Raw genomic sequence first — 24,342 nt, 5'->3', positions numbered from 1 at the left:
TCCCGGGGACCCACAGGAAAGCACACCTTGAACCAGGAGGAGCAGGAACAGCGCTATCTGCAGCAGCGTCTGGGGAGCCATCTTCCTCCCTGAAGTCACCCTGAGGAGCCACCACCTGAAAGAGGCCAGGAGCGTCACCAGGGGCCTGACTGCAGGGCGGTGGGCAGCCCTGCAGAGAGGGAGACCAATGGAGCCCAGATGTGGGACGTGGGGGGCAGGCCAGTGTGGAAACAACCCGTGGCCTCACCTCTTCCCCTCCCCCCAACTGCCAGAAGCTGAGCATCAAGAGACAGCGCCGTCTGGAGGCCCAAGTTCCAGCCCGAACACTGCCTCTGCTGGCTGCATGGCCCTGTGTAAGTCACAGAAAACGGGGCTCATCATACGATCTCCCTCTGGACCCGGCAGTGATGGGGTGACCTTGGCTAGAATTAGCTGGGGACAGCTCCTCCCAGGCGTGGAGGAGACAAGGAAAAACGGGGCTCTCTTCCAGGAACCCCGCCGTCATCATCCTTGAGACCTAGCTCGTGGAGGACGCCTCCTACAGGAAGCCTTCCCCAACCCCTCTGCATCAGGCCTGGCCTCCCGTGGTTCCCACCATGGGCCAGCGCCTGTCTGTTCGCAGCCCCCAGCCTGTGCAGGATGGTGCACCCCCACTCAGCCAGCCTGGGGCTCCTGAGCCATCTCTGTGGATGCTGGTGCCCGGATGCTGGGGCCTGGAGGATGCTGGAGGAGGGCGGGGTGGGTGGATCTGGTGGGAAACTGAGCGGCGGGTCGGTGCCCCCACGGCGCCCTCCACCTGCCGAGGGGAAGGGTGCTGCCCGTCACAGCCACCAGGGGGAGTGGGTTCCCAGGGCCTGGCAGCTGGGGAGGCCGAGGGACAGCCAGCCAGCCTGTCTGGCGGGGACACCGTGCGGCCTGGGGTGGGGAGGCCCGGCGCCCCCAGCCCACGCCTGCCTAAGGGGGCACTTCTGCCCGCCCCTGGCCTCTAGGGGCTCAGCGCTGACCGCCCCACCCCAGCCCTGTGTTAGTCCTCCCTCTGACCTCGGGAAGCGGGTCCATCTTACAGACCAGGAACCTGAGGTCCAGGGGTTAAAAGACTTGCCCGAGTTTACTCCGGAGGCCAGTGGCTCTCCCTTCCCGGGCGAGACTGGGTGCTCTAGAGAGATGCCAGGTGGCTAGGCCCTCTCCACTGCCAGCCTGCCCTGTGACCAGCTGGGTGCTGGCAGACACAGACAGGCAGCCTCATCCTATGCAGAAGTGCATACGGCCGTGGAGACAGATGCAATCATCAGCCACAAGCCAGACGAAGGGAAGTCTGGCAACCTGGGGGCATATGGGGAGTCTGAGTTTGAGAGAAATCAAGGAGGACTTCCAGGAAGTGGTGGCTTTTGCACGGAATATTTGAGGACAGCGTTAAAGGGAGGGGTAGCCCAGGTGGGAGCTCATTGCCCTCTTCCTGGGCCTGGCCTTGCTGGAACTAACCTGGCCCCCTCAAGCTAGAGCTAGTCTCCTGTGCCCCACCATGCATAATAGAACTCCAATTTCTCAGGCCTCATCAGTCCAATCAGAGGCCATTTGGGCCCATCGTCCTGCCCTGGTGGCACCACAGGTTCCCTTTGAAGAAGGATGTGAAAGTGTTTTAGGGAACGTGACTGTTTCCTAGGGTTTCCTAGGTTTTTTATGGTTTTGCTCTGCATCCCCTCTGAGCATTTTGGCTCCTTTGGAAACTGCCTCCTGCCACCTCAGACCAGCAGAAGGAAACCCAGCATCCGGAGAAAGGAACATGTCCCTCCCGGACCGCCTCAATCCTTCTCCTTTCTACCCGTCCCTGTTGCTATCTACTTCTGACCCCCAATCCAAATGTCACCTCCTGCAGGCAGCCCTACTTGCTGTGACCACCGTTCTGTACTTGTGAACTCATAGCTCACAGATCACTTTGAGAATTTGGCCCTAATTCTCCATTTTATGGTGTTTAGATTTGAGGCCCAGAGAGGGCCAATAACTTCCTGACACCACACAGCAAGCAAGGATGGAGCTGGCCAGAACCCACATGTGGCCCGCTCACTTTCAAAGTGAGCCAGCACCGTCGGTAGACAAGGCCCAGGACAGGGCAGAACCGTCCACTTCACAACGGTCCTCCTGGACTGATCTTTGAGAGCAAAGGAAGCAGAGAGAGGGAGTGAGCTCCCCGTCACTGGAGGGGCACCAGCAAGGCTGTACCACTGTGAGGTACCATGGAAGGGATTCAGACACAGACAAGGGGCCGACCACATGACCCAGACACCTCCTGGCTCATCCCCCCTCCACTCTGGCTGTTTGAACACCCATGCCAAGAAGGACAACTCTGTCCCCCTCACCACTCTTGGGACTTGAGGGCGAGGGGCCACCTGGCTTCCTTTAACTCACTCTTATCAGTTGAGAGGACTCTGGAGCCAGACTGCCTGGGTTCAAATCCTGGTTCCTCCACTCACTAGCTGTGTGTCCTGGAGCTAGTTGCTCACCCTCTCTGGGCCTCACTTTCCTCATCTTTAAATAGGACTAAAAAGTGAGCCTATTTCAAGAGTCAGTGTGAGCATGAGATGAACTGCTACCTGTAAAGGACTTAGAACAGGGCCACACAAGTGGTAGGCGCCAGAGGTGTCAGCTAACTACCTCTGCATCCTTTCTGACAGCTCGTGCCTGCCCCTACCAGCCTGCCACAGGCCCCACTCCTCCACCTCCCCTCCCACCCTCCATGCTCCCTTTGTGGCCTCCACGGCCAGCTCAACATCCAGAGCACCTTGCCGGGAAATTCTTGGAGCATGACAAGAAACTTCCTCTGCGGGACTGACGGCAAAGGGCAGAGCGAAGCCCCACCCAGAAAACTTCCCTCCTTGCAGCCCGGACCCGAGGCCGGCCGTGGCACCCCCAGGGACGGGAGAGCCGGTCTGGGGACAAGGACAGGCTCTAGCCCCGGTCGGGCAGGCAGAGGGCCCTGTCCCACTTGTCCACTGGGCTCTTCCCCCGACTGCCGCCAGCCCGACAGAGAGCCCCTCCCCTGCCCATCTCACGGCACCCCCCATCCCCTGCTCCCTGTACACACACTGCCACCCCACTCAGAGGGCGCAGTACGTCTCCACGACGGCCCCACGCTCCTGCACCTCCAGCAGGACGGCAGGATGCCCAGTCACCACCCGGGGCCACCACCTGACCACCCAGGGAGGGGCCGTGCTCTGCAGCCTGAAGCCCGGAACCAGGAGTCCATATATGAACCTCCACACGGACAGGACCTGTCCCTGGTCGGGAGCAGGAGACCCTCAGAGCTGGACGGGCTTCGGCCATCCGGTGCTCTTAGAACCTCCCACCAGCCCGCAGGCAAGACCCTCGGCTAACCTCACACGGCACCGGGCCGGAGCCTGGGCATTACCGAGAGCGGGGCTTTTAGCAACAGCACGATGGTGACAGCAGTAGCACCAGCCACACCCTCCACAGCCTCAAACCCTCAGAGCTGCCCTGTGAGCCTGGCTCTACTGCTGTGCCATTTTCCAGATCGGGAAACTGAGGCAGGGGAAGGACTATCTGTTCCAGGATGACTGTGAGTGGAGACAAGACACGGAGCTGGGACCCGCTCTAGACATCGTCTTGCCTAGCTGGCACTGGCCAAGGTCTGAGAGATGCATGTTCCCCTGGCTTTGAGACATCCCCAAAGAAAAGGAGAGGAAAATGGGGGGCAAGCCAAGACCCTGGGCAGCTCAGAGATCCCAGCCTGGGAGAGAGGACTTCACGCCCGATCCCTCCAGGGGAGCAGCCCCCACACACACAGATCCCCTTCCGGAGCAGCCGCCCCTGACCTCAGGCCTTCCGTAAACACACAGAGAACAGAACAGTCCGGCCCAGCTTGACACAATGGGGGCCACCATCACGGGGTCCCCAAGGATCCAGGCCGAGCGGGGTGCAGCCAGGGCTGGCCTAAGCCAGGACTCCCCGGCCCTCCCATGCCCAGGACTGGCTGGGCGCAGAAGGGGTTCCAGCTGAGCTCAGGCCGAGCCCATCTTCACCGTGTGGGACGGGGGGAGGGCAGGAGACCGGCAGGCTCACTTTCTCCCCCCGGGCCTGAGTCACTTCCTCTGCCATTCCCGTGGAGCCACGAGTCACCGATAGCCCGTCCAGGCTCCTGGAAAACCCATTTCCTCGGAGGATGGAGGTGGAAGTTGAGTGGACAGGTCCCAGGCGGCTCAGGGGTCAGTCACTCCTTCCCGGGCAGGCACCTCTCCAGGAAGATGCCGGGACCTGGTTCCCTCTCCTTCCCGTTACACACAGGGTGGGCCTCAAGCTTATCCAGCCCACCTCCAGACGGTCCCCTTGCCTGCAATGCTTCCCTGTCACCGTGACAACCCAGATCATCTTTTCAGGCTCAGCGAAGACACTCTCTCAGGGAGCCTTCCCGAGCTGCTTGTCCCCTATCTGAATTCACATCTGTGTCCTCGGGGGGGCAGGACCACAGCCTGCACTCGACGCTAGGTGCCTTTCACCCTACTGCCACAAGAGTTCACATCAGAGGTGCTCCAACCCGCCGTGGGTCAGAACCACCCAGGGAGGCAGCTAAAATGCAGATTCCCGCGCCGCACAGAGGGTAGGATGCAGCAGGTCTGGGGTAGGGCCGGGGAATGAGTCTGGGTTTAGCCAGCATCCCATGGACCGACACTCCGCGGGCTGGGGAGCGCTGGGTGACAGGCCTGGATGACACGTGTGGCCCTGTTTACAAGGAGAGTCAGAGACAGGTGGGGACCGGCCCCAGGTCACTCAGCTGCTAAGTGGTGAAGCAGCGGTGCCCTTCTCCAGCCTCGGCCAGGAGGCACTGTGCTCCTCTGCGGCTCCCCCGGCGTTAGCAGGGCTCCGGGAACCTGAGGGGCCTCCCCAGGGACAGCCAAGAGCAGGGGGGCCTGGGTGGTGGGACTGGAGGCGGGAGGGAGGGAGCCCCAGGGGGTCCCAGGTGTGAGCCTCTCCTGCTCCAGCTGCCCTCAGGGGTCGGGGTGGGCAACATCAAGCGGCTGGCTACCCCCCACCCCGAGCCCTGGGCAGAGGCCCTTATCAGGGAAAGATTTGGCCCAGGAGAGGGACAACGAGAGGGGTGGGCAGGCACCAAACCTTGAGAGTGTAAGCACGCGTGTGTGTTCGCCCCGCAGGCAAGTGTTTGCAGGTAGCAAGGCCAGGAAAGGGAAAGAAGGCCCGGAGCGGGGCAGGTGAGCGGGCAGGTTGGCCCCCCGGAGGAGGAACGGGGAGGGGCCCAGGGCAGCAGGGAGGGGAGGCTCCGAGCGGAACGGAACGGGCACAGAGACTCCTGCAGGTGTTTCCCCCGTGGAGGGCGGGGTGGGGGCTAGAGGACCCTCCACCTGCTGTTTCCAAACGGCTTCCTAAAAATCCATCTTGCTTAGAAACACCGTGTACCCACAAACCAAAGGAGGTGCCCCGCCAGCCCCAAGTGAACCCAGGGCCACTGCCGCTCCCAGCCAGGCGGCAGCGCCCACAGCCCCCAGGAGCGCAGCCCGAAACTCAAGCCACTCTCGCTCCAAGTGCGGTGACTGAGCCCAAGCTCAGTGACCACAGAGAGCTGCCGCAGGAAGGGTGTCACTCTGGGGGAAGCAGCGTGACTTCAGGTGTCAGGAATTTTTCTACAATAAAGGAGAATAAAAATTCAGCTGGCTGCCTGCCCCCGAGGCTGGCGGAGGCCCAGGCCCTGCCGGCTCGTGCCCCCGCGGAGTTCCCCCATCTCACTCCAGACCCTGGAGGGCTGCCCCTGCCAGCCGGGCCCCAGGCCTCACAGCTTCTGGTCCAGCCACACCTTGGGCCACGGCTCCCTCTGTGTGCCCAGACGGGCCCTGGCCTGGTGGGGAGACTGAGGCAGGGGAGAGGTGGGCCCTCCCTGCCAGCGAGGGACAGGCCGGGCCAGGGGAGAAGATTCCGAGTCCCGCTGAGAGCCAGCTACCAGGACCGCCCGCAGAGGGTGGAACCAGAGCGTCGGAGTGAGAAGCCTTGGGGCGGCCGCCCCAGGATCACCCACACAGAGAGCAGCCTGGGCTGGATGCTCCCACCTCCACCTCTGCACACACTGGCCCTGCTCCCTGGGTGCCAGCCTGTGACGTGTCTCTGACGGTCCCGATGCCCTGGGCCTCGGGCCTCCCCATCCTCACTGACCGCCTCCGCACTCTGGCCACCCAGTGCTCAGTGGAACAGCAGAGGGTGAGTGGGAATGGACAGGGGCCCACCTGGCACCGTGAGAAGGACCTGGAGACCACGAAGGGGAGGGAACGACAGCTCCCGTTCAGCAAGCGCTCAGTCTGAGCCAGGGTCCTGCACAGCACCTTCCCCGAATGATTACTCAGTCCTCACCACCACGCTATGAGGCGAACGCTGTCATTATCCCCACTTCAAAGATAAGGAAACCAAAGTCCAGAGAGGCCAAGTGATGCCCAAGATCACACAGCAAGTAAGTAGCACCACACCAGGACTCAAACCCAAATCTGCTCAAGCTCAAAGCCTGTGCGTTTAGCCGTTGTGGTCTCTGGAGTCCCCTCCCTTCTCGGGGACTATCCTCCTCACTTTACCATAAGGTGACTTGCCAGAGCACCTTCTAAGAAGCACTAGTTCCCAAGGGAGAGAAACACTACAGGCCCTTCTTGGTCCTACGTATTAGATGTCAAAGGCTCTGATAAGTCCTGCAGAAAGAAAATCCACAGAGTCTAGCTGGGCTTCGTTTCCCAGCCCACTGTAACCCTGCACCTTTTTCGGATCGACACCTCTTACCAATGTGGAGACCAAGCTCCCAGAAGGCTTGACACCAAACAGATAAGAAGCCTGTCGGCATCACCCCCTCCCAGCCTCCAGCCCCCTCCCCGTCGCTCGGAGCTGTCCCCAAGGCCATTAGCCAGCATGAGATGGGCTGCGGGAGCCACTTAGGCTGTGCTGTTCCCCAGGGCAACTCATCACCATCCCGGACACTTCCAGGCAAGAGGTCCCCCAGGAGCCTGGGGTATATTTGGCCCCGTCCCACCTCCCTTCAGCCAGCAGCCCCCGCTCCAGGGCAAAGGGCACTGCCAGCCCTGTCTCCAGGTTGACCATTCCATTAAAGCCAGCCCCAGCCCACCGGGCCCTCCGCCTTGCCTCAGACAGCTGAGACACTTACAATGTTGGACTTGGGAGGGAGGGAGAGAAAGAAAGAGAGAGAGAATGAGAATACGAGGATGCAAGACCTTTTAGGAACGGAGCATCGAAGCCTCTTAGAGTTGTCAAGTGGCTTGGAGAACCCCAGCACTAAGGGAGGAGAAGGGTTGAGGAGGGGTGAGGCTCGGGCTCCGGGGTTTCTTACAAGCAGTCCAGGGACTCCGGTGCCAGCCCTGTTCAGCTCCGTGCTCCTGGGGCCGCACAGCCCACAGCCAAGTGTCCCCCCCCACCCGCCCTGTCCCCAAGGAGCCACCGAGGCTGGGCTCCAGGACCCGGGGCACACGCCAGCCAGCACCTGCCCGAGGAGCACCCAGGAGGGCTGGCAGGGGTCAGACACACAAGGTCCAGAGTTAGCTCTTCGGCTAATTGGCCCTGGGAACTTGGGGCCAGCCTGTCCCTCTCGGGGCCTCAGTTTCCTGCTCTGTAGAGTGGGTGACTATGACCCCAGTCCCCACCTGCCTTCTCCCTGGACCAGGGCCTCCAGGCGCTTACGCAGGGTGGGGGCAGGGCTCACCTCCAGCTGGCAGCCAGGGGCAAAGAGAATGCTGGGCCCTCTGTTCTCCCAGCCAGCCCTGCTTCCCTCTCCAACCACAGGCGGCCTCGGCCGTCTGGCTGAAGTTCCCCGTCTCCGTCTGTGTTCTCACACTGCCCAAGGCCAGATCTACAAGGTCAGCCTGTCACCTCCCTGCTCATTTTTTAGGGCTGCAGTTCAGCTACCCTGGGCCTGGCCGAGAGCCCATCTCTGGCATGCAAGACCCTCGGCGTGCCCAAGGTCAGCCGCCAGCCCTCACTTTCTGTCTTCCTCCCCCAGGTCCCAGATCCCTGGCTGAGGTCCCTTCCACACACGGGCGGGCGGTCGGGCCGGTGCCTGGGCAAGGAGGAGCCACCAGCTCCCCCCAGGGACGGGCCGCGGAGGCATAGACCAGGATCCCATCCCAGCTCACTGAGCACACAGCGCAGCATCGCCAGGTCCCCCATTGCTGCTTGCGCACCCGTGGGCACCGTGCCCTCCACCTCCGGTGACACGGCTGATGTTAATGAAGCTCTTTGAAAATGCAAGGCTTGAGTCTAAGCTCGTTACACAAACAGACACAGTTAACCCTCTCCAAAGCCTTCTGAGACAGATGCCATCATGCCCATTAAACAAAGAAGGAAGCCGAGGCCCGGGAAGGTGCAGTCACCTGCCGGAGACCACCCAGCTAGCGAGTGGTGGAGGTGAGACGCGACCCCAGGGCCCGGCTCTAGAACTCACTGTCTTGTTTTTGGGCCCTTTCCCCTTGACCTTACCTGTTAGAAACTGCTTGTCTTTAAAAGTCACAGTAGAAGATGCTTCAAAATCTGTGTTTCCTTGACATTAGCTGAACACTCTGCCTCCGGGGTCCCTGGTCCCAGGGGCTGTCAGAATGGCTCAGGTGACTCCCAACCCCAGCTCCACTTCCAGGCACCTGCAGGCCTGGACATCGCCTCCCAACACTCCTCAGATGCCTGTCCTCAACCCGGGGAGTGAGCCCCAGGTGTGCAGCACAGAGAGCACAAAACTAATTTTTAGCTGGAGTATGACTGAGGAGGGGTGGGCTGTGGGGCCTCACCCTAACCACTTCCTCCAGGCCGCTTCAGTCCAGCTGACCAACTCACCCTAGAGCAGCACCCATGGCTCCCCAGCACCCCTAGGGCCACCCCAGCCCCACCTCCACCCCACCCATCAGCTACTCTATCAGTGTTGGGGAGAAGGGAGGGGGAGGAGGATGGAGGGAAGAGGGAGAGGAGAGAGAGGGAGAGGGAGGGGGTGGAGGGGGAGGAGGATGGAGGGAAGAGGGAGAGGAGAGAGAGGGAGAGGGAGGGAGGGGGTGGAGGGGGAGGAGGATGGAGGGAAGAGGGAGAGGAGAGAGAGAGAGAGGGAGGGAGGAGGTGGAGGGGGATGAAAGGAAGAGGGAGAGGAGAAACACGGAGGAGGGGATGGCGGGAAAGGAGGCTGGAGGGAAGAGGGAGAGGAGAAAGAGGGAGAGGGAGGGAGGGGGTAGAGAGGTGGGAGGATGGAGGGAAGAGGGAGAGGAGAGAGAGGGAGAGGAGGTGGAGGGGGAGGAGGATGGAGGGAAGAGGGAGAGGAGAGAGAGGGAGAGGGAGGTGGAGCGGGAGGAGGATGGAGGGAAGAGGGAGAGGAGGGAGAGGGAGAGGGGGTGGAGGGGGAGGAGGATGGAGGGAAGAGGGAGAGGAGAGAGAGGGAGGGAGGTGGAGGGGGAGGAGGATGGAGGGAAGAGGGAGAGGAGAGAGAGAGAGGGAGGGAGGTGGAGGAAGGGGGTAGAGGGAGAACAGAAAGGGTGAGGAGGGGAGGAGAGGGGAGGGTGAAGAATGGAAAGGGGAGGGGGATGGGAAGTGGGGTGAGGTGGGTTGTGGGGAGAGGTAAGGGGGACCAGGAGTGAGGGGGATGGAGGGAGGAGGGACGGAGGGGCAGCACTGTACCTGGACTCCTCCTGCGCGGCATCAAGGGGCCCGTAAGTACATAAGGAGCGTGACTGAATGAGCGAAGGGCTTGCCTTGTGTGCTGGCTGCAGCCCGCTGGGGTGGCGGGTCACTTCAAGAGGACAGAGGAGGACTTTGAGGCTGAGCCACCCCAGCCCCCGCCCCTCACCTCACTGGAGCTTCGAACAAAGGGGGCAGCCAGGGAAGATGGGCTGCCAGCCCGCCAGCCCGCCAGCCACAGAGAAGGGGCGCAGGTGACAGCCGCCCTGGCAACCGTTGCCCTGGCAACCGTTGGCAGCTGGGGGACGACGTCACTGCCAAGCTCCGACCCAGCACGGCACAGGCCGGCTCACTTGTCCCATGCCCAAGCCCCCCGACTCGGACGCTGGCCAGGCCAGGAGCCGGCAGCAGAAGGGCGGGGTCTAGACGAGCCCTGGGGGACACCTGCTTGTGAAGTTCGTCAACATTGGCTTTAAGACCAAATCTTTTTGGAACCCAGTGGCGGCTACCCTGGGATCAAAAATGCCTATTGAGGGCCGGCCCCGTGGCCGAGTGGTTAAGTTGGCACGCTCTGCTTTGACGTCCCGGGGTTTCCCTGGTTCGGATCCTGGGCATGGACATGGCACCGCTCATCAGGCCACACTGAGGCAGCATCCCACATGCCACAACTAGAAGGACCCACAACTAAAAATATACAGCTATGTACTGGGGGGCTTTGGGGAGAAGAATGAAAAATAGAAGATTGGCAACAGATGTTAGCTCAAGAGCCAATCTTTAAAAAAAAAAAAAAACCTATTGACGGTGCCAGCCTAGTGGTCTAGTGGTTAAGTTCGTGCTCTCTGCTTTGCCATCTGGGTCAGCAGATTCAGATCCCAGGTGTGGTCCTAGCACCAGCTTGTCAAGCCACGCTGTGGTGGCATCCCACATGAAATAGAGGAAGATGGGCACAGATGTTAGCTCACGGACAATCTTCCTCACACACACACACAAAAGTCCCACTGAGTCAAAAGGAAAAGAACATCGGGGCTGCAGGGTGGCCTCCTCCCATGTGCCAGACAGGGCACAGAAGAAAACCAAAAGTGGGTGCCTCCAGCGAGGCCTTGGGCCCCAGACCAGCAGCAGATCAGCAGACAGGATGGGGCTGCTCAGGGGGCTAAGGGTCTCAGCCAATCAGCTATGAGCACTTTCCCAGAGCCAGTGGGGAGCCCCCTTGGCGATCACCTTCCAAGGGGCTGGAGGGGCTTTAGGGCGGCTTCTGGCAGAGCCCGTGGGAAAGGCAGGAGGGGCTGGGGCTGTGGGGCGGTGGGCCGAGCGCCCCTCTACTCCGCCCGCCGCCACCGATGGCCCAGAGCCAGGAGTGGCTTTGGTCAGGAGGCAGCTATTGTCTTGCGCTGCCGCCCAGAGCTGTGTCCCATTCAGGGCCTATTTTTGGCCCCCGGAGGAAGAGGAAAAGAAAGCAAAGAAAGGAGTTGCTGTTCTCCGTGGAACCTTCGCCTGGAAAGGATTCTGGGGCCTGCTGGGCCGGAGAAGCCAGTCCCTCTCGGACCAAAAGATCCCGGCTTAAAAGGAGCTGGCGGGGGGCTGTGGCTCGGGGACGCCGGTGCAGGGGTGGATGGGGACCCCCGGCCTCTTACACACACTTGGCGCCCACTAACTGCAGGGGCACAGGGAGAAACAGGCATAGCGTCCCGGGCCCCACCCACCCTGGCTAAGCACCTGGAATAATACAAATGCTGACAGCAGCTCGCAGCTTATTGCTGCCCAGCGCCAGGTCTCTGCCCAGGAGACTGACCCCCTCACAGGACACTCCTGACCAGAGCGCAGGTGGACAAAAGTGAGGAGGCTCATCTCACACGTCACGTAATGGAGGCTCAGGGAGCAGCCTAACGGCCAACGTCTCAAGCTAGTGCCCCACCCTCTGTCCACCGTATGCCCTCCTCATTCACCTGCTCCAGCACGCTAGCCCTCTTTCTATCCTCAGTGAGGGGGACACGCAGGTCCCCGCAGCTGGCAGCACAGGCACAGGGCCAGGCCCCCCCGACCCCTGCGCTCCCATCCTGCCTGCACAGCAGCTACTGCAGCTACCAACTCTGGCTGCCCAAACCCGGGAGTGGGGGCGGGGGCAGAGGCGGGATTCCTGGGTGTGCTGGCGCCTGCTGCCGGGTCTCCATGGGACGGGACTGGCTGTCTTCCCCACCACAGCTCACAGCTGGCCATGGTGCTGGTAGCAATGGTGATGATGGGGTGCTGCTCCAGGCCCAGCTCCCCATTCCCCAATCCAGGCACCGGGACCTGGGCATGCTGGGCTCCCAGCCGAGGAGCTGGAGAAGAAACCCTGTCCACCTGGTCCAGGGCTGCACCCAGGCGGCAGAGCCCCAAGAGGGTGCGGCAGGCACGGTGCCGGGCACAGCATGAGCACAGCTTTGAGGAAACCGCACGAGGATTCCTTCCGGCCCTGCCCACCACCCATGGCTCTCGCAAGGAAATGTCACATACAGGTACGTGGGAGGGGGAACACCCCTACCAGGGCGAGGGAGAGGGAGGGGCAGCATCGGCTCCCTGAGGATTCAGGAGGTGGGTGTCCCCCTTCCCGACTCCCCCTCAGCCCCCCCTGCCTCATGACGGTCCCGTTTCCCTGGAGCCCTGGAGCCCTCTGTGCCCCCATCTGGCTCACGGTGGAGGCTCTCAGGAGCCGCTGGAGAGGCGATAGACGGCACTCATGGTGGAAGTTCAGCCCTGGTGACAGACGAGGCGGGGGAGAGGGTTCCTGGGTGGAGGCGCCACCTGCCCACAAAGATCGCCTGATGCTCCTAGAATAACTGATGTCCTGTCTAGGGACTTAATGATGGGAGAATGGGAGAATTGGGTGCCTCTCCCCCACAGGGCCAGAAAAGCCGCGAAGAACCCCCCATGATGCCCAAGTTCCCTCTACAACTTCCCTGCCAAACTTACACACCTGCAAGACAGGGAACTCACTACCTCTGCTGGGAACACCATCTGTGGTGCCGTGGGCAAAGGTCCAGGCCCGGAGGCAGGAGACTACCTCTGACTGGCCAGGAGACCTTGAACCTTCTTCCTCATCTGTGAAATGTGGATTAAGATTCAAATCTCCAAGAGCAACAGCACCCAAGCCTGAATGGGGGTCTTTGTGGGCAGTGAAGCTGTCCACACGAGGGGTGGGAGTTGGGTAATGAGTCACCAAAGGGGTTGACACATGCCCGGATGGTGACACAGCCAGAGGACCAGTGGGCAGGGGGCACCAAGCCAAGCATGAGTCAGCTGCCCCAGCCAGCCCCTGGGGTTCACCCCTCACATTTGTCCCCATCAAGGCAGGTTGGTCTGGGCAGTTGTCCCTCTGCCACGGGGTCAGAGACCCAGGGTGCCAGCCACAGAGCCACACCCTGAGGGCCAGGGTCAGCCACGGACCCAGAAGGAGTCAGCCTCCCAGGGGCCAAGGGAACTCAACCTGGGAGAGAAGTGACCAGACAGTGCTGTCCCAGGACACCAGCTCAGCTCAAACTCAGGCCTCCCCTGCAGGCCTAGGACCGTGGCCAAGCCAGGCAGGCCTTGGGTCCCAGGGAGCAGGAGGGACCCCCAGACTTGGAGAACTCCTCAGGCCAGCCGATCAAGAGCCCACTAGATGGGAATGTCCACGGGGGTGGCTCCCTGGGGCCTGGGGCCCTTCCCAGAGACATTACTCAGGACGGGCGTAATGCTTGGGGATAAATTCACTGCTTCTCCCTAAGTGAAGGGCCTGGTGGGGGCCCGGAACAATGGCAATGACAACGTCACTTACAGTGTGCCAGGCACTATACTCAGCACTTAAGATTTCGTGGCTCACCTAACCCGCTCAAGGTACCATTACCATCCTCATCTGAAAGATGAGGAAACCAAGGCACAGAGAGGCCAATATACCTGTCCAAGTTCACACAGCTGATGGAGCCAGGACAGAACCAGGCAGCCCCAGAGCCACCCACCTTGTGTTGCTTCTCCCAGAGGGACCGCCGAGCTGGGCAGTGGAGGGACCAAGGTCCAGGACAGCTGGGGAGGGGGGCCTCCTGCCGTGGGCCCCTACACTGTGTGGCTGTCTCCGTTAATCCCCACAGCGTCTCATTTAAATATTAGAGACTTGGGTATCTTCACCCCCATTTTACAGCCTAAATAATGAGGCTTAGAGACACATGGTGGCTTGCTCAAGGTTGCCTTTCAAGGATTTGTACCAAGTTCTAACTCACCCACCGCATGATCCTGCAGACAAAGCCTTCAACTGAGATGTAAGGAAGACCCCGCAAAGCCCCACCTTGTGCCAAGCACCCACTTTGCAGCCATTGCTTGCCCCAGATTCCAGCAACAACCCTGCCAGGGGTGGTATTGTCATCCTTGTGTATAGGTAAGGACACTGAGGTCCAGGAAGGTTGCCCCTGAAGCCCTCCCCTTTCCCACGTGGGCCTAGAGGGCTAGGGCCAGGGCCCTGTGAGGTGGTGGAGGCGGCGCCATCTCTCCTTGGTGCTTGCTTTGGAGTTTAAGTGGCCCAGAGCTGCTCTGGAGCCATTAGCAGCAGAACCACCAGGCTTCCAGGAGCTCGGAGCTGGGCCGGCTCCCGACAACGAGGCCCCTGCCCCCAGGCCATCTCCCTCTAATGCAGAGGCCTGTCCACTGGTGCCTGGAAGCTCTGCCAGCTCTGCCAGGGCTCAGCTTTCATCTCTGCCTGCCTGGAACTGCCTAGCTCACCGTCAACGGCCTGAGCCAGAGCCGGCGCCAGCCCAGGAGCTCGGTGCCCACAGCACCGGCCTCCCCGCCAAAGCACAAGTCAGCCAGAGGTGGGCAGTGGGTCCTGCCAGTGCCCAGGTGCCTCCAGCTCCCCTGGGGGTAGGGGGATGAGGCAGGAAGTAGTCCCCCAAGTTATTACAAGTTATCCCTGGACCTTCGTGCACCCATCTGCTCAATGGGGAGGTCATGACAAGGCTAACATTTGTACGGACCAGGCAGTGTTCTTAACGCTTTCCTATGTTAACCCCTTCATCCTCACAATGGCTCCCTGACATAGACGCTGTCATTATTCACTTTTTACAAAGGAGGAAAGTGAGGCAGACGCCCACGCTCACACTACCAGAGAGGAGCAAGGCCAGGATTCTCCCCAGGCAAGTGGCCTCGCCATCTCTGCGGTCCTGCCGCCCCAGAGGAGTGTGGGCTTGGCAGCACAGGGGTGGGCTCAAGACGAGGGCACGTGCCCTCCAGCACCCAGCACGGAGCCTGCCTGGCCAGGGAGCCCCTCCCACTGAGGGGACAGGAGGCCATGGTGGATGAGAGTGCAGACTCTGAGCCCCAGAGACAAGCAGTTACTCACAGGTGAGCCCTCTGCGCTCAGTGTCCTTAGCGTCCCTGTCTCTGCAGTGGGCTCCATGGGAGCCTTGGGAACAGAGGCGTGTGCAAGGCGCTGGCCAGGGCCCCACGGAGTCTGGGGGCCAGGAAGGTCTGGGATGGTTCCAGCCCAGGCCCAGCCACTGGGGGACCAGGGAGAGTTTAGGGCTTGAGGGTCCTGGGGAGGTGTCTCAGCCCACCTGTGCCAGGGCAGGCTGGCACTGGGCAGGGGTCAGAAACTGTGCCCAAGCTCCTCCCCCAGCCGTGGGCCCTCTCCCCGCCAGCTCAGGCCTCACCCCGGAATCCACAGGGCTCCCCAAGGGCCTCCAGGAACTCCAGATGGGGCGTGAGGACCAGACTGGTGGAGGGCAAGGTGTCAGCCTGGGGAGGCTGAGGCCGGCCACCCCCACCCACCCCGTTTGAGAGGCCCCTTTGTGCCAGCCCTGCCCCGCCCCCACATGCCATCTGCCTGGTCCCCGGGGTCCTGGTCCCTCCGGCTGCTGGGTTTGCTCACGTGATGCCCCATCTGCTGTGAGTCAGAAGGCGGGGTCCACAGGGCCGTCCCCCGGAGGGAGTCGAGGGTGCCAAGCCCTGCCCAGGCTCTGGTTCAGGAGGAGGCGGTGGCGGCAGTGGGTTTTGGGGCTAGGTTGCCACATTTGCCCCATCCTCCACCAGCTCTGCCCCTGACTCTTCACCCTGCCATGGAGAAGCCCACCTGCATCCCTAAGGGGCACAAGCCCCCAGCCCCACCACCCACCACCCACACGCTGCTCTTGCTGAGGATGAAGTGCCCTGGGGCCCAGATCAGCTGGCGCAGAGTCCAGGTGGCCCCCTTCATGGCTGTCCGCCTCCCTCCCCCTCCTTTGTCATGCCAGGCCCTGCTAGGAAGGCCGTCCCCACAACACAGACTCTGCCACAGCTCTGCTCCCTCTTTCACCTGCCATCCCCTTGGCTCGGCGGCCACCTCCCCTTTTGTCCCCACAGCCATGGAGCTGCCCTCCAGGCACGAGCTTGAGCCCCATAGCCAGGGCCTGGGGCAGCCCAGCCAGCCCCGCATCACCAGCCCTGCCCTCTCCATCCTGCTGGGGTGGCAGTCTAGGCACTCAGCCTACACCCGGCACCCCCTGGCCTGGCTGCGGGCTGCAGCGCTGCCCGAGTCCTCCCACCATCCCTTGCTCTGCAGAGCAGGTTGGGACCTGCCAGCCTGGCACTCCAGACCCCATGAAATGCCCACACCTGGTCTCCAGTGCCATCGCCTGCCCAATACCCCCGGCTCTCAGCATTCCCCAGCCTCTTCCCAGGCAGTTTCCTCTGCGAAATGCCCCCCACCCAGTCCTCATGCACATGCTGCACACCCCTCCCCACACCCCACAGGTCCCCAAGCCCAGCCGGAGCGCCCCTGCAGCGCCTTCCGGGTCCCCCCAGGGCAGAAAGCCCTCTCGCCCTCTGCTGGCAAGTTTATCTCACTCTTCAGCCTCAGACCCTAACCGTCTTGTTTGTTTGTGTCCTTGACAAGATGGGGGTATCCCAGCCAGGCTGACTAGCACCTGCCCCGTGGCCCAGGGTGCCGAGACCAGCAACAACCGCGCACACTGCCCGGTACAGCCTCCCCCCATGGGCCTCGCCTGGGGTGGTGTCCTCCACGACCCAGCCCTCTTGGAGCCCGGCCCCAGGACCACGGCGGCCAGGGCAGCCCTTGGGTCCACACACGCCCACTAAGCAGCTGGGGCCACTGAGGCTCAGAGAGAGGCCAGGCAAGGCGGCCACAGGGCTGCTACGACAGAGCTTGGTCTGCACCTCAGCCCCCTGGAGTCCCTGCAGCAAAGAGGGGTCAGGTGTGGCCCCAAGAGCTAGTCCTCCCTCTAGACGTGGGCAAGGAAGACCCCACAGACCCCTGGCCTGGGCTCTGGGGAGCCAGCTCAGCAGCCCGAGGCTCTCACTGACTGGAGACTCCTTCCAAGGAACCAATCCTCTGCCCTCGGGGTACTGCGGCGAGGGGGCTGGGGACTTGGCTCTGGGTCTGCCCCACCCATGTGCTCTAAGACCCCTTATCTGCCTCATTCACAGCCATGTCCCCCAGCCCTTGGACAGTACCAGCACACAGTAGGTGCTCAACAAGTGTTTATATGAATAACTTCCTTGGCCCTCTGGAGTCACAAAGGCTGTTCCTCCCCACCCCACCCACCCCAGGGCAGAGCTGCTCCAGGCAGAGGGCGGGGGGTGGGGAGAAGCGGGGTCCTACCTCACCTCCTGCCCCCCAACTCTCCTCAGTAAAGTGAGCACCAGTCCTTCCCACGGGGCCGTGGGAGACCCCAACTCGGCGCCATAGGAAGGAGGCTCGTTGGGGAGGTGGGGAGGTGGGGAAGTGGGAATTGGGGAGGGCAGCAACCAGCAGTCCCCAGATGGAACAGGGCGGCTGCTGCGGAGGCCCCAGCGGGAAGGTCCTATCAGCGCCCAGCAGATGGGGGCCCTGAGGTCTGCTGGTTATCGGGCAGGGGGCTCTCCAGCCCTCAGCCTCTGCTTCCACATGTGGCAGCCCCTGGTTCCCAGCACATTCTCTCACCCCAGGTCCCCCATGTGCAGACCCCATGGCCAGGACCATCTCCTCCCAGAGGTGGCCTGTGTGAAGGATGAAGAGCCAGACACCCCTGGCTCCCTCAGGGGCGTGGACCCAGCCCCAGGGCAGCTATAGGCAAAGCTACATTCAAGAGCCCCCTGCAGCAGCCTCCCCTCCCCGAGGCTGGACCCTCGTTCTCCATCCCAGGCTGTTATGTGACCTTGGGGAAGCTACCTACCTCTCAGAGCCTCGGCTCTCCCATCTGCACAGTGGGAGCAGGAGCAAACAGTTATCTCAGAGCCAGGAGAGCAGACCCCAGCTTGCTGGGCCCACTCACTATACCACCCTGAGCCTCAGTTCCCCCGGCTAACAAATGACTACTGGCTCTGGGAGGTTCCATCCTCTCGGCCCTGTCCCCTTCCCAGGCAACTCCCGGTCCATCCACCCCCAACTCTAGAGACCCCGCAGAGCACTGCTCATGTGGGCTAGCTCCCGTGAGATACCAAGTCAGTCAATTCCCCTTCCACCGCCACCTCTACCCACTGCTGCCACACACGCCCCACCCTCCTCCCTCCTGCTGTCGCACCCCTGATCTGGTACCTGGGGCCTGGAGGAAGGTCCTGCGTTGGGCCAGGCAGCTGAACCGCCCTTCAAGATCCACCTCCGAGGCTCAGCCTGCCAACCGTGGGCCCGCCGCCGAGCGAGCTGGTGAGTGTGGGAGGCTCCCAGCCCAGTCCTGCGGCAGGGCAAGGCGGGCAGCCAGCGCAAACTGGGGCGGGGAGGAGGCGCCAGGGCGTGCTTGGTGGGGAGACGCCCCCTCCTACCCCAGCTGGGCTCCTCCCTCCTCCCTAGCTCGGCTGGGGATGACTGGACCATACGCGAGTCACGGACTTCTCAGAGGGAGGCTGGGAGGGGCCAGCGCTGAGGGAGTTGAGGTGGTCACCCCGGGGGATGCCCATGACTCAGCACTGGGCAAGAGGGCACTTCAGTCTCGCCCCCACCCAGGCAGACAGGTGCCAGGCTTCCCGGACCGACGCCGGTCAGGGACAACTCTGCCTCCTCGCCCTCCATCTGTCGCTTTCCCAGGGCTCTTCTCCCCAAAGTTCCCACAGAGAGGCCAGGGTTGCTATGGCAACAGGCCTCTCTGATGCTGCCCCCACTCCCAGGCGACAACTGCCCCTTCCTGAAGGAGAGTCCAGCCTCCTTGGCAGCAGAGAGGAGCCAGCCGGCGCTGACCGGCAGAGCGGAAGGCGCTCCGGGGAGGGGGGTGTCAAGTAGCCTGGCGTGCAGCCAGCCAGGCCACGCACCACTGGCCGCTTGACCTTGAGCCCTCCCTGAGCCTCATTTAGCCGTCCCGGCAAAGGGGCTCATCTTGACGTTCCTCACGCACGCACAGTTTGAACACTCCGAGACCCCAGGGACTTGTGGAAACAGACTCCCTTAGTCCGTCTGCTGGGCCAAAGGGGAAACAGAGGCCCCGGTGAGGAACCATTTTTCTGGTGGCTCCGAAAGCTCAGAGAGAGAAATCTGGAAATAGGCTGACACCCTCATGCCCTTTCTGGCTGCTGGCCTCTGTCAGCAGCTCCCCCACTACTAAGGTTCGGGGCCTCTCTGGGGTCAGGAAGCTTCAGATGGCCCATGGCCCACCCTGCAGAGGGGCCACTCCCTGTCTTTCTTCACCCCTGTGACATGAATAAATGAGTCCCAAGTCACAGGTGCTGTCAAGATTTCACAACGTAATGAGGGTAAGTGATGACACCAACAATGATAACAGTAATAATAATAATGACTACGTTTACTGGCCATTTACTACATTCCAGGCTCTTCCCTCGCGCCATCAGCATAGTGCCACGGGACAGTGGTGAGGAAGAAAACATGTCACTCAGACCAGGGCCTGGCCCTCGATGTGCCCTCAATAAATATTCACTGTGAATGGTGAAGAAGGGAAAGCACAGGGCAGGGAAATGAAGCCCAGAGAAGGGAATTAACTCGCCCAAAGTCACACAGCTAACAAGTGGTGGAGTCGGGATGAAGCCCAGGCAGTCTGGCCCCGCACTGGCTCCCCTAACCACTCTCAAATCCAGTCCCCCCGGACCCCTGGAGTATGGGCCTGGACGCAGAGGATGCTCGGGGCGCTGTAGGTCCCTTCTCTCTCACAGGGATTTGCATCCTGAAAGACAGGGCCTGTAAAACTCGCCACATGCAACAGGAATGGAAGCTCTCTGGGTAGCTTGGGAGGCAGAGGTTCCTGGAGGGGAAGCACACCCCTCAGCTGCCGGCATAAATCAAGTTGCAGGGAGAGGAAGGCAATGAAGCCGCTAGGTGCAGTGCAGGCAGACCCCGGGCCAGGGCTTCCAGAAGGAAGCCTCACTGTCCAGGCTGTGGCTGATGCCCGCAGCAGACGGGCACCATGGGCATTTGACCCACGTCTGCCCCGCTGCTCCCTCCCAGGGCCACAGTGGGCACTCCCTCACTGTCAGGACAGGAAGGGCCGGCCCACACTGGGGGGCCAGGAAACTAGGGAGTGGAAGTGAGTTATCCAGCAAAGGATGGAGAGTCCCTCACATGCCGTGAACCGAGGCAAGTAGCCACCTCGAAGCCTCAGTTTCCCCAAGCTCTGTCCTTCAGGGCCGGGCCGGCTGGTAGCTGGGGCAGCCTCGGCTGTTCCCGGGGTCCTGGCCAGCAGGGGAGCAGTCCCCCCACACACACACAGCCCACAGAGGGTGCTGGCCAGCAGGACACAGATGGAGAGTTGGAGGTGTCACTCTGCAGACGGCAGGGGCCCGCCGAGCTGGACACCCGCGAGGGACAAGAAGCCTGGAGCCAGCTGCCACCCTGACCACATAGGAAAGGCCTATGGGGCGGCCCAGCCAGGGCAGGAGTTGGCTTGCCAAGCTCTGCCTGCCCTCTCACCATTGGGCTTCTCAGAGACCTACTCTGGTCTGGACACCATGCCAGGCTCCGGGGCCGGCATGGGGAGACGAGCCTGGCTCACACTGGGTGATTCCAGAGAGTCAATTATCAGCACCACAGAGCTCCAGAGGGCTCTGGGAGTCAAGGGAGAGAAACCAAATAAATTATTATTTATCACAATACTACCTGTCATTAGCACTAATAACAGGACTGATGACAGCCGCTCTGTCTGGAGGCTTCACCGTGGAAGACACTCTACTTTACGTGGATCATTCTCGTCTCATCCTCCCAACCCTGGGGGCTGGGTCCCCCTGGTATGTCAGAGACACGGAGTAACTCAGCCAAGGCTGCACAGCTGGTCTGGGGCTAGGCTCCCAGATATGTGTAGGCTCCAACCAGGCACCTCTTAGGTGTCAGGCCCTGGCCAGGGTCTTCATATGTATCATCTCCTTGGGCTTTCATGACAGTCTCTGTCCCCACTTCACAGAGAGGAAGCGAGGCACAGAGAGGGCAAGGGGCTGTCCACGCCTTTCAGCCACAGAGCCAGGGTGGAGCCTTGCTCCAGAGCCCTGAATGGGTCTTGAAGGAGGGGTTTTGATAAACAGAGACCAGTGGGAAGGCCACTTGGGTAGAGGGAACAGCATCAACAGAGGCGGCGAGTTGGGACACAGGAGCAGTTCCCCGGAAGAAGCGGGATCTAATTAGGGGAGTAGGGGCAGATTCCGGAAGGTTCCGAAAGCATGGCGTTTGCTTTTGATGGAGTTTCCTCAAAGGCCTGGTAAGCCAGGGAAGGGGTTTGGGAGGAAGGGGTGTGGTCAGCCCTCAAAATGCCTTCCCCAGACCTATGGCATGACCCGAGGACTTAGAAATCCAGCATCCCAGGTGTGCCCACACCTGCTGCATGAGAATATGCATTTGAACCAGATGCCCAAGTGATTGCAGCACTTGTTAAAGCAGCCGAAACCCTGGGCTAGACTCCGGGGGCTTGTCCCAGCAACCGCGGAGGGCGATGGGCGGAGGAGGGGAGGGGAGGCCAGGTCCAGCGAGGGCACTGGAGGGGACCACAGAGCGGGGGCTGGGGAGGAGAGTGTGGTCCAAGAAACCAGAAGGGCTAGGACCCGACCCCTCATGTGAGAGGGGAGAAGTCGTCAGAAACTGCCTTCACGCGTGGGGGACACGGGTGGGAGGCAGATCTGAGGGGCAGGGAAGAGGCTGCCCTGGGGCACAGTGGAACGGGGGTGCCCCTGCGACATGTGAGGGAGCTTCCAGCAGGCAGCTGGAAACACATTGCTAGGGCTCGGGTGTGAAAGGCAAGGGTCCCCCAGGCCTACAGAAGGTCATGAGCATTACTGGCTGGTGACAGTGGCCAGGCGTGGCGGGCAGTGCAGAAAGGCTTCGTGTTACGGGATGGGCGAGAGTGGGCAATGCTGCCACCAAGAGGTTGGGAGCTCCAACTCGTGGCTTGGGCCAGCTGGCCTCTACTCTGGGCTCTGCCAGCTGGTGACTCAGGCAGCATCTCCAGCCGTCTACCTCGCCTGTCACGTGGGGACAATAACAGCACCACCACCATAACAGATGAGGCCACATACGTAAATCTCCCAGCCCAGGCGCGAATGAGCACCCGGATGTGTTTGCAACAGCTTTATTGTTCGGAGCAGGCAGCAAAGGAGACAGCGATGAGGTCGCCAGGGAGGTGGGAAAAGATCTGCAAGGATGTGGACCCCAGGACAGGGATACGAGGCCAGAGACCCATGGTGCCCACTGTGAATAGGCCTGGGCGGGTGGGAGGACACTCTGGGGCTTGTTCCTGCAGCCCCGCCCTTCTCCCTCTCGGCCCTCCAGCCAGGGCGGGGTGAGCCAGCCTCGCAAACACTGAAGGGCTGTGCCCACCGACAGGAAGGGCCACAGGTAACCGCTGCCTGCTTGGAGGTGGGTTTTTAGTGGACAAGAGCAGTTCAAGCCCAGGCTTCTCCCCTTGCAAGCTGAGTGGCCTTGTCAATCACTGAGCACCATGCCTGGCACACAGTAGGCGCTCAATAAATGTTAGCCAACGTCATCATGATCATCATAAAGTCAACACAGATCCCAGTGGCCCAGCACTCCTCAGCCTGCAAAGCCCTTTCACGTCCAGTATCCCCTCTACAAGACAGTGGCAGTGGTTCTCCTTTAGCAGAAGTGGAAACTGAGGTTCAGAGAAGCCTTCTCAAAGCCTCACAGCACGACAGCGGCAGAGTCAGGACTCGAACCCAGGTCCTGGGACCCAGACCACGGGCTTTGCAGCCAACGCTCCAGCTACCTCCCTGTTCATTCCCGTGGGAAAGCCTCCTGGCCACAGGCGCGGGGGCAGCCGCAGCCCCATGATAAGGCCACCTCCCGTCACACTCGCCCCAGGGCCCGGCAGGGATGGTGTTGTCCATGTGACTCAGCCGCCCTCACAAAGGCAGCTGTGTGCCTGCACAGGGCCTGCCCTCCCCCAGAACCACTCAGGCCCCAGCTGCAGACGGAGCAGGGAGCCTGACGTCCCCAGGACACGGGGAGAGCGAGCAGCACCACCAGCCGGTCAAACAGGACAAGTCCAATGGAGATTCGAGCCCAGGCCTGGTGCGAGCAGTTGGGGCCAGCTCCAAGGATGCAGAAAAGGCCAGGCAAACAGGAGGGCGGACCGCCGGGTCCAGCCTGTTCTCTGAGACCTTATTTGGAGCTCCAAGACAGACTCAACACAGCTGGTTCCCTTGGGGGTGGAGCCCAGGCAGCTGCCCCACCCTCTACCTGCATCAGGTTTCAAACGCACTGGGGCTTATGGTCAGGGGAAAGACTCCCCCGGATGCCACCCGGATCTCGTGTCCACACCTGTCCCCAGCACTGACCTCTCTTCAATCCTTCCCCCAAAGGTTTCAGACTCAGTGCGCCCCTATGGTGCACTGACTATGTGCCCCATGACTTGCATTTTCTCCCACAGCCTTGCCAAGGATGCTTTGCCCCTTTTGCTACAGGAGGGGACTGAGGCTCAGAGAGGGAGGGGGCCAGCCCAAGGTCACAGAGGATCCGAGCCAGGATCTGACTTCAAGGCCCGTTTCCTCCCCTAGTACCCCCTTCCTGGTTCTAGTAGCATCTTGACCACATGCCAACAAGAAGTGGCCTTGGGCCCAGACAGGCAGGCAGACAGACATCCCCCTCGCCATGGTCACCCTGTTCCTGTCCTGCCAGGAGGAGACCACTATAGAATGCAGGTCCTTAGACACAGTTCAGGCTGGCTGAGCCTCCGAGGGCCACCCTTGCTGACTCCGTAAGGCGGGCATGCCTGGGTGCCCAGCTACCCAAGACAGAAGGTCGGTAGGGCAGCCACCCCCACTTCTAGGCATGACGGAACGTCTGACCTCAGCCCAGCCCCCAAGTGCACTTGGCAGGAGGGCTGGATCCAGCCGGAACAGGCCCAGAAGGTCATCTGGCCATACTCCTGCCTCCCAGTTTCCTGAAACCCCTGAACCCAGGGCAAGGATGGGCCCCCCAAAGATGGGCCACGGCCCTCTCTCCACCCTATCTCACGCCAGCCAGCTTGGGCCACTCTGACCGTGGAAAGCAGGTGAGGGCCAGGCTCCGGAGGCCCAGGTTCCCCAGGTGAGGCCCCAGCCCCTGTAAACTTCAGGGCCCCCCTTTGCAGCTCAGGGGTTGGCGCTGGGTGGGCTGGGTCGTGCCTTCCCACTTGGTCTCTGGAGCCAGAAGTGCAGCCCCTCCTAGGGGTGTGACAGCTGGGGAGACAGCTCTTCCCAGGGGACCCTGGCCACCCTGCTCAGGCCTGGGGGAGACCCAGTGATGGGGGGCTCCAAACTGCCCCTCGCCCCACCTGGACC

The 24,342-nt window shown here is 61.7% G+C and overlaps 1 protein-coding gene across 6 annotated transcripts in view; it reads right to left on the bottom strand.

Annotated features, from left to right (window-relative positions):
* ADGRG1 (adhesion G protein-coupled receptor G1) overlaps positions 1 to 24,342 on the bottom strand; it is a 39,333-nt gene that overhangs the window by 13,002 nt on the left and 1,989 nt on the right. The window contains exons 1-3 of one of the 6 annotated variants that reach the window (XM_070500277.1): positions 18,179 to 18,318; positions 248 to 349; positions 27 to 115 (exon numbers count right to left, since the gene is read on the bottom strand). In XM_070500277.1, coding sequence (XP_070356378.1) covers positions 27 to 81 — 55 coding nt within the window. In that variant the 5' untranslated portion in view covers positions 82 to 115; positions 248 to 349; positions 18,179 to 18,318. The other 5 variants (XM_014827291.3, XM_044760950.2, XM_014827294.3 and 2 more) reach the window with 5 other exon arrangements.

This window comes from Equus asinus, chromosome 28 (assembly GCF_041296235.1).
Source record: "Equus asinus isolate D_3611 breed Donkey chromosome 28, EquAss-T2T_v2, whole genome shotgun sequence".
Taxonomy (NCBI): Eukaryota; Metazoa; Chordata; class Mammalia; order Perissodactyla; family Equidae; genus Equus; species Equus asinus.
The sequence above is the reverse complement of the archived record's forward strand: the minus strand, read 5'-3'. Positions and strand labels throughout refer to the sequence as shown.